General features: G+C 35.5%; 1 protein-coding gene across 1 annotated transcript in view; it reads left to right on the plus strand.

Annotated features, from left to right (window-relative positions):
• Nucleotides 1-8812, plus strand: part of AP3M1 (adaptor related protein complex 3 subunit mu 1) — a 64357-nt gene extending 55545 nt beyond the window's left edge. Inside the window, exon 9 of the mRNA XM_053692151.1 lies at nt 2822-8812. Within this exon, the coding sequence (XP_053548126.1) occupies nt 2822-2922 (101 nt within the window). The 3' untranslated portion in view covers nt 2923-8812. The remainder of the gene's footprint in view (nt 1-2821) is intronic.
• Nucleotides 8813-10479: the final 1667 nt, after the last annotated feature.

Consider the following 10479-nt stretch of genomic DNA (forward strand, 5'->3'; position numbering starts at 1 on the left):
TAACCGGAATGTCCCTTTAAGTACCCCTAACAGACCAGATTTTAATGATATCTCAACTAAAGTACAGGTGAAACAATCAGCTGATTGCTGAGAGCAGGTTAGTTACTGATCAGCTGATTGTCACCTGTGCTCTAGTTCAGATATCATGAAAATCTGGTTTGTTAGGGGTACTTAAAGGGACATGAAACTCACATTTTTTCTTTCAGGATTTAAAAATAGCATGCAATTTTAAACAACTTTCTAATTTACTTCTATTATCTACTTTGCTTCATTCTCTTGATATCCTTTGCTGAAAAGCATATCTAGATAGGCTCAGTAGCTGCTGATTGGTGGCTGCACATAGATGCCTCGTCTGATTGGCTCACCCATGTGCATTGCTATTTCTTCAACAAAGGCTTTCTACAGAATAAAGCAAACTAGAGAATAGAAGTAAAGGAATGTTGTTTAAAATTGTATTCTCTGTCTGAATCATGAAGGAAACATTTTGGGTTTAGTTTCACTTTAAAGGGACACTGAACCCAAATTTTCTTTCGTGATTCAGATAGAGCAGGCATTTTTAAGCAACTTTCTAATTTACTCCTATTATCAATTTTTCTTCGTTCTCTTGCTAACTTTATTTGAAAAATAAGGCATCTAAGATTTTTTTTTTTTTTTTTTTTTTTTTGGTTCAGTACACTGGACAGCACTTTTTTATTGGTGGATTAATGTATCCACCAATCAGCAAGAACAACCCAGGTTGTTCACCAAAAATGGGCTGGCATCTAAATATATATTCTTGCATTTCAAATAAAGATACCAAGAGAATGAAGAAAATTTGATAATATTAGTAAATTAGAAAGTTGCTTAAAATGTCATGCTCTATCTGAATCAAGAAAGAAAAAAAATGGGTTCAGTGTCCCTTTAAGGACTGGAGTTGCAAAAAACTGCTCAATACCTCTCCGACTTGGCAAAGAACCACTAACTTAGTAATAGTGACTAACTGCTATGTGCTGTGTTTCATGAAAGTGATTTGTCAGTAAGTTAATAAAGTATATACAGGTGGCCCTCGTTTTACAACGGTTCAATTTACACCGTTTCAGAATAACAACCTTTTTTTCCAGTCATGTGACTGCTAATGAAAAACAGTGCATTTATTAAAATAGCCAGTAGGTGGAGCTGTCCACTTGTGTTGCAGCAAAGCCAAGCAAGCTGAAATTAATCAGTTTAATCAGACCTGAGCTATCGAGCAGATTTCAAAGGAACAAGATCTTCCTGTCTATAAATCAGTCCAGATTGGAATGCATAGAAAGAACTGTTTGCAGAAAAATGCACGTGAAGTCTGTGTTGTGTGATTATTTTATTAGGTTTATAATGCTGGTTAGCAAATGTTTTTGTTCATTTAACTTAGTTTAATTATATATTCTGTGTTGTGTGATTATTTTATTAGGTTTATAATGCTGTATAGAAATGTTTTTGTTCATTTAACTTAGTTTAATGATATATTCTGTGTTGTGTGATTATTTTATTAGGTTTATAATGCTGTTTAGCATTTAAAGTCTTCATTTCAAAGCTTTAAAAATAAATGTATTAGGTGTTACTTATGACAATTTTGAGAGGGGCCTGGAACCTATCTCCCTCACTTCCCATTGACTTACATTATAAACTGGGTTTCAATTTACAACGGTTTCGATTAACAACTATTCCTTCTGGAACCTAACCCCGGCGTAAACTGAGGGCTACCTGTAGTTATTTTTGTTTTGTGCATTTTATTAGAACTTTGAATTTTAGATATGGAAGTTTGGGGCTTGACAAATCCCAGGAGCCGCTGTTTGACTACCATTTCCTGCCTTATTAGATATAAATTTTAATTGAAATGTAATTCTGGTACGTTTTACTGAAACAAAGGTTTACATTGTAGATTTGCCCTAACCTTACAGTCATTAAAACAAAAGATTATACATTGTTTAAAGGGTCATGAAACCCAAAATGTTTCTTTCATCATTCAGATAGAGAATGCAATTTAAAAAAAGTGTACAATACAATTCTTTTATCAAATTTGCTTTTTTTTCTCATGTTATTCTTTGTTGAAGAGATATCTAGATAGGTACCGTGCACCTGTCTGAAGCACTACATGATAGGAAATAGTGCTGCCATCTAGTGTTCTTGCTAATGTATAACATTGTTGCAAATTTGCTTTAATATACTACTGCAGCCATGTGCATGTTCATACTTACCTTCCTGGTTTTCAACAAAGGATAACAAACAAAACCCAAGAAAATTTGATAATAGAAGTAAATAAGAAAGTTGTTTCAAATTGTATGTTCTATCTGAATCATGAAAGACACATTTTGGGTTTTATGTCCCTTTAAAGGGACATTATACACAAATTTTCATATAACTGCATGTAATAGACACTACTATAAAGAATAAGATGCACAGATACTGATATAAAAATCCAGTATAAAATGGTTTAAAAACTTACTTAGAAGCTGTCAGTTTGGCTCTGTTGAAAAGGTAGCTGGAAAGCCCACTGCAAGTGGGAAATAAGACACTCCCCCTCCCCCTTCTTTTGCATATGAAAAGACCCTTTACACAAGCAGGAGCAAGCTGGAGTAGGTAGCTGACGGTATTCTTATAAAACTTTGGGGCTTGGTTAGGAGTCTGAAAATCAGAGCAATGTTATTTAAAAATAAGCAAAATTATACATTTATTTAAAAAAAAAAAACCTTTATGGGCTCTATAAATAGATCATCTACAAAACATTTATGCAAAGAAAAAATGAGTGTATAATGTCCCTTTAAGGTGCATAAGTGTACTTAATGAATGTTTTTCTTTTTTACAGGGCTCAAAGTTAATCGCCTGGACATATATGGAGAGAAATACAAACCTTTCAAAGGAGTGAAATATCTCACTAAAGCGGGCAAGTTCCAAGTCCGTACATAACGCAATACACGCCCCTCGCTGTAGCACTTCCTGTGCGCATAGAAGGGGACGGTTGGCATTCCGTTTACTGCCTTTAGTTGCTCTGCTATAAGGTCAAAACGTTCTAAACACTACAAGGGACCAAGTTTTTAGTTCACAATATGAGGGATCTGTGTTGGAGATGCCAAATAATTCATCTCACGTATTCCACTGTGAAAATTTAAAATGAAATGTTACTTTAAAAAAAAAAAAAAGGATAAATTTAATTAATATAAAAAGATCTACATTTTTTAAGAGCTTTGTGTCTTCACCATGTTAAAGAGACTATTGGAGTGCAATGTCATTATATTGTGTGTCAATGTCAGGTTTAATATTTCAGCTGCATTAGTTGTTGCTACATAGATGTACTTACAAGAGTTTTATTTACTATTAAAGCTATATTTTACCAAAAAAACACACACGAAAGCCTTACAGATATTATGGATTTGGTTTTTAAACTCCAGTCTTCAAGAACGCTTTATATGCCAAACTTAACATCTCCTTGCTTGTACACAGAGGTAAATGATCCGTCATGGCTTAAAGGGACATGAAACCCAAAAATGTTCTTTCATAATACAGATAGAGAATACAATTATAAACAACTTTCTAATTTACTTCTAATTTGTTTCATTCTCTTGGTATCATTTGCTAAAGGAGCAGCAATGCACTAATGGTTTCTAACTGAACACATGGGTGAGCCAATGGCAATTGGTATATATATGCAGCCACCAATCAGCAGCTAGAATCTAGGTTCTTTGCTGCTCCTGAGCTTACCTAGATAAAGATTTCAGCAAAGGATAACAAGAGAAGGAAGCAAAATAAATGATAGAAGTAAATTGGAAAGTTGTTTCAAATTGTATTCTTTATCTGAATCATGAAAAAAAATGTTGTTTCGTATCCCTTTAAATGGACATGAATGTGTAAAATCAGATAGAGAATTTGTTGCAGCATAATGATTATAACATGTTTGTTGTAGAGTGCAATAAAAAAAAGGTTTTCCTCTATGCATTTAACTGCACTATTGGATCCGTTTATACATCAATCACACTTGACCGTCACTGTGCATACGCCTCTATGCTCAGTGACCAGCTATGGAAGTGCAAAAAGATGCTGATCTAGTTAAATACACACAGGGCTCGATTTATCAAGCGATGGCGGACTGGGGCGTACAAATTCGCTGCTGTACGCCCCAGCTCGCCTGTACGCTGCTCGCATGCAACACCGCAGCCTGCCCGCGCACAGCCAATCACGCTTGGGCAGGATCTGTCAATCTCCCTGGTCGGACGATACCAGGAGATTGAAATTTTCCACCTAAGAGGTTAGGAAGCAGCGGTCATTAGATCACTGCTTGATCAATACTAACTGCACGTTCTTTTGTAAGAAACTACAGTCGTATGGTGGTGAACGGCTTGATAAATTGAGCACTTAGAGGTAAGCATTTTTTTTGCAAACATGTTGCAGTTGTCATGAATGGGCTGTATAACCTCGTTTGATTTTACACCATTATGCCTCTTTAAAACAGACATTAAACCCAAATATTTTCTTTCAGGATTCAGATAGAGCACACACATGCACACAACTTGCCAAATTACTTCTATTAAAAATGTTGCTTCATTGTCTTAGAATCCTTTCCTGAAGGAGCAGCAATGCACTACAGGGAACTAGCTGAACACATTGGTAAGCCAATCACAAGACGCAAATATGTGCAGCCACCAATCAGTAGCTAGCTCCCAGCTTCTTAGCCTATCTAGATATGCTTTTCAACAAAGGAGGATACCAAGAGAATAAAGCAAATTAGATAAAAGAAGTACTTTGGAAAGTTGTTTAAATTCGTGTGCTCTGTCTAAATCATGAAAGAAAAAAATGTGGGTTTAGTATCCCTTTAAGCAATGATATACTGAAAATCTGCCTTACTTGAGAACTGGAGTTGAGACGCGTCCTAATAGTATTGTGTGTCCTTTATAGATGCCAGTAATTAGGTACAAGCTGGTGTTTTATGACAACGTTAATCACTTGTGTCATAGAAAATTGTGTCTTCTGCCATTTTTAAATTGCAGGCAAAGCAATACCTTTGTACGAATCTCATCATCCTTAGGATGTTCTTATAATTTTTGAGAGAGTAAATACTCATTGTTACGACTCCTAAATAACATGTTAGACAGAAGTCTCTCTCAGTTAATGACAGTGACATTTGAAGGGACACTAAACCCAATTTTTTTCTTTCATGATTCAGCTAAAGCAGGCAATTTTAAACAACTTTCTAATTTACTCCTGTTATCAAATTTTCTTCATTCTCTTGCTATCATTATTTGAAAAAGAAGAAATCTAAGCTAAGGAGCCGTCTTATTTTTGGTTCAGAACCCAGGATAGCGCTTGCTGATTGGTGGGTACATTTAGCCACCAATAAGCATGCTCAACCCAGGTGCTGAACCGAAAATGGTCCAGCTCCTAAGTTTTGATTTCAGCTTTTTCAAATAAAGATAGCAAGAGAAAGAAGACAATTTGATAATCGGAGTAAATTGGAAAGTTGTCTAAAATTGCCTGCTTTTTCTGAATCATGAAAGAAAAAATTGGGTTTAGTGTCCCTTTAAGCCCCTTGTTTGGAGCAGCTTTGTTACTATAAATTGTCAGATTAAAGTGAGAATAAATTCCGTTTTAAGCCAAACTATGTGTCTGAATATTACCCCTTCATAACAATTCTTACTTTCATTCTGAAAATACATTGACGCCATTTTTTTTTAAAATACAGATTCCAGGTACATAGTAACACAAAATGACATCACTTGCAGGCTTGGTAGTGCTAAAATTACATGATGTATGTCTTAACCCTTTGAGTTTTTTTTTATTTTTCTGCTTTTTTTTTTTTTACCGACCCCCAAGACTTACACTGTTGGAAAGGTTAGGCAATTACCTTTCCAACAGTGGGTCTTGGGGGTCTGTAGCTGCTTAGATGCCTGAGATACAGGCTTCTAAGCAGCATGCCCCCTGCTCCTATACTTAACATCACGTCATTGTGCGTGACGTCACCGCGCATCACGTGAAGCCCCGGCGATGCCTGTCACTCTACAGGCACGATCGCCGGGGTAGGAGCGGTTTGGAGCCCCCAGATCTCCCTCAAGGTGGGAGAGTGCTCCTGACAGCTCTGAGCCATCAGCACGCAAAGGGTTAATCCAACGACGAAGTAGTTAAAGGGACATGAAACCCAAATTTATTTTTTCATGATTCAGATAGAGAATAACATTTTAAACATCTTTCCAATTTACTTCTATTATTTCATTTTCATTTGCATCATTCTCTTGGTATCTTTTGTTGAAAGAGCAGCAATGCACTACTAGGAGCTCACTGAACAGGGGTGAGCCAGTAACATGAGGCATATATGTGCACCAACCAATCGGAAGCTTCCGAGCCTACCTAGGTATCCTTTTCATTAAATGATACCGAAAGAACAAAACTAATTAGATAATAGAAGTAAATTGGAAAGCTGTTTAAAATCGCATGCTCTATCTGAATCATTAAAGAAAAACTTTTTGTTTTATGTCCCTTTAACACATGGTTGGAGTACCGCTTTGGAGCCACAGAGATTTACTGGTGCAGAACAGTCACAGATGTGATTGGTGGAGTTGTACAATTGCTGCTGATTGGCTTAGCGGCTATCTCTGTGGATCCTGTGCAGTACTTTTACCTATGTGTTTAACCTCTTACAAATTAGAACATGTAATTTTTTTACTACGTCTTTTTGCTGTTGTTGAGAGGAGCATGATCAGACACATTACAAATATTTTTGTTTGCAATGAAAGGATTCACAGGATATTTAAACTAATATTAATATTTAAAATTATTACATGACCCTATTATGGTAAAGACGCACCTCACCTCACTGTAATTATTTTTTATTAGTTTTGTTCATCCCACATTCCTTCAGTATAAATGCCTTATAAACCTTGTTTCTGACTGACATATTTATCACTGCACGGGGAAAACATGCAGAAATGGTTCACCTATAGCAGGTTTATAAAAATAAGTTAAAAAAATAATATATATTGAAATAGAAAATCTGAGTAATTTTCTTTATAAGTAATCTGTTAATTTACTATATAAATATTTAAATATAACAGGTTTGCTTTTGTATAGTAAAATATACCAAATGTAGCTATTGATTGGGTGATACAGGGAAATACTGAATACAGTTGGGACCTTTCAGTAGTATACTATAAACCATACTGAAACTGAAAAACATTAAAACTCTTCTTTTAAAGGGACATACTGTATTTTGAATTTGAATTGCCCATTTTGCAGTATAAAGTACTTGTTTGCAAAAATGCTGCAGTTTAATGTGATAATTTTATGAGTGAAAATGTATATTGCCAGTGATCGTAGGTTGATATGGGTGTATACCACGTGCACACTTTAAAGGGATACTAAACCCAATTTTGTTTTCTTTCATGGTTTAGATATAGCGTGCAATGTTAAGCAACTTTCTACTTTACTCCTATTATCAATTTTTATTTGTTCTCTTGCTATCTTTATTTGAAAAAGTAGGCATATAAGCTAAAGAGCTGGCCCATTTTTGGTTCAGAACCCTGGCTAGCGCTTGTGATTGGTGGCTACATTTAGCCACCCAATAAGCAAGAGCAAGCCAGATTCTGATTAAATTCCTGCTTTTCAAATAAAGATACCAAGAGAAGAAATAAAAATTGATAAGAGTAAATTAGAAAGTTGCTTAAAATCGATTGCTCTATCTGAATCACGAAAGTTTAATTTTAATTTTACTGTCCCTTTAAGTGATGCAGGTGAAGTAATTTGTCATCACCGGTGCTTGGACCAATCATGTGAGACCAATGTCTACACAACATACAGTGTCACCTGCAGCTGGTCCAATGTAAATTCTGTCAATATCCTTCTACATGTTTTTTAACTACTGTGCATATGATGCTTTTCGAATAACACAACTTTGCAAATATGACAAATTAAAGGGACAGTCAACACTAGAATTGTTTTTGTTGTTTTAAAAGATAGATACTCCTTTTATTACCCATTCCCCAGTTTTGCATAACCAACACAGTTATATTAATGCACGTTTTACCGCTGTAATTAATAATAACAACTAGTATTTATATAGCCCCTTTCTCCCAGTGGGACTCAAAGTGCTTTTTCAGCGCTCATCCTCGGAATTACTCAAATCGGAAGCTGTAGTAATAGTTGTTATTATTACCCAATTTAATGGTAATCATTTTATCGACCTCAGAAGGATGAAGGGCCAGCCTGGATTTGAACCTGTGACCTTGGATCTTTTAAACAGGATTTTTTTGTAGTCGGGGCATTTACCCACTGAGCTACCTCACTGGCCTATTACCTTGTATCTAAGCCTCTGCAGACTGCCCCCTTATTTCAGATCTATTAACAGACTTGCATTTTAGCCAATCAGTGCTGACTCCGTGGTAAATTCACATGCATGAGCTCAATGTTATCTATATGAAACACATGAACTAACTCCCTCTAGTGGTGAAAAACTGTCAAAATGCATTTAGATTAGAGGCGGACTTCAAGGTCTAAGAAATTAGCATATGAACTGCCTAGGTTTAGCTTTCAACTAAGAATACCAAGAGAACAAAGCAAAATTGGTGATAAAAGTAAATTGAAAAGTTGTCTAAAATGACATGCCCTATCTGAATCATGAAAGTTTTTTTGCACTTGACTGTCCCTTAAATTCTCACCACATGGCTGCAATACCTCTAACTGGCAGCAGTGGGGTTAACCCTAATTGCAATATTTCAAATACTGACATTTTCATGGAAACATTTAGAATGTGATTCAGTGTATATGAGTTTACATGAAAAATCTACATGTTTATATAAAAATTTCACATATCTAACTGCTGTGTTGTGTTTTTTTTTTATATGCAATCGTATGTGCTGATGGTAATATCTGTTCTGGAATAAAATTGATGTTGGAGAACCCATTAAATAGGCTTAAAAGGGACCTGAAACTCAAAATCACAAAATTTTCTTTCATGATTCAGATAAAATGTGATTTTAAACAGCTCTCCAATGATAATGTCTATTATCTCATCTGCTTTATTCTCTTGGCATCCTTTGTTGAAAAGCAAATCTAGGTAGGTTTAGGAGCAGCAATGCATTAGCGGGAGGCGGAGCTAGCTGTTGATTGGTTATTTTTTGTTCCATTGGTTCACCAGATTTGTTCAGCTGTCTCCCATGCATAGCTGATCCTTTAACACAAGATACCAAGAGAATAAAGCAAATTTGATAATAGAAGTAAATTTTAAAGTTGTTTAAAATCACATGCTCTATCTGAAACATGAAAGAAAATTTGGGGTTTCATGTCCATTTAAAGGGACAGTAAACATCTTGAGATTTTTATATAAAATGTGTTATTCCTAATAAAACAACTTTGCGATATGCATTCATTATATTTCTTGTGCATAATTTAATGTCATTTAGCTCTTACAATTGAGGATTCGAATTCTCAGGGCTGGAAATGTTTGGTATTCAGTACATCACCTTGGGGTGGAAAGAAGTATTTACTTTCAGTGAACAGGATACAATATATGGTGCCCCATATATCGCTTTCAGAATAATTCACTTTGCTAAAGGGTTTTAGTGAAAAAAATGTATAAATCAGTTACCCACACCGGATCAGAAAAATCTGTCTCACGTTTAGATGGGTGGGATTTGTCTGATGCAGGTAAATAGTAAATATCATAAAAAGAGAAAAAGTAGTATTTATTGGGGGGATGCAGTAATGAGTACATATCTCCAACAATTACCTATTACCAAACCTTAAAAACGCCTCAGCTCTATTATCTAAAACATAACATAATAGATAATATGAAATCCATTTCCTAAAAAAAAAAAGTGTGCTAAGTGCCCAAATAAGCCATCAATAAGTATCGGAAACCCAATTATTTTCTTAAATGATTCACATAGAACATATAATGTTAAACACCTTTCCAATTTACTTGTATCTAATTTGTTTTATTTCTGTGATATCCATTGTTGAAATGGATACCTAGATAAGCTTAGGAGCTGCTGATTGGTGGTTGCTCCTATACACCTCATGCTATTGGCTGACCCAATGCATTCAGCTAGTTCCAAGTAGTGCATTACTGCTTCTTCAATAAAGGATACCAAGAGAATAAAGATGAAAGAAACAAGAGAGGCGCCTGTGTGTACCAGTAGAATACCAAATGATAATTTTCAAAGAGCCCTAATCAGGGTACTCACATTTGCAAAGAGCACTCAGACAGTGCTATTGGAAACAGGCTGGATGTTTGACAGCAAACCAGCTCACTGATTGCAGAAACAAAATGACATAAAATCTGGAGAAGATAAGACAAAACAGGGCGCCTGTGTGTACCAGTAATAAACCAAAAAGATATCAGTGTAGATTCTCATTCAGTATACTCACATTTGTGAAAAGCACTCAGACAGTGCTATTAGGCACAAGTTGGATATTTAGCAGCAAACCAGCTTACTGATATGATGGTGACACAGGGACACAGGAACTCCAAAATATATAGAA

This window comes from Bombina bombina, chromosome 9, assembly GCF_027579735.1.
Source record: "Bombina bombina isolate aBomBom1 chromosome 9, aBomBom1.pri, whole genome shotgun sequence".
NCBI lineage: Eukaryota > Metazoa > Chordata > Amphibia > Anura > Bombinatoridae > Bombina > Bombina bombina.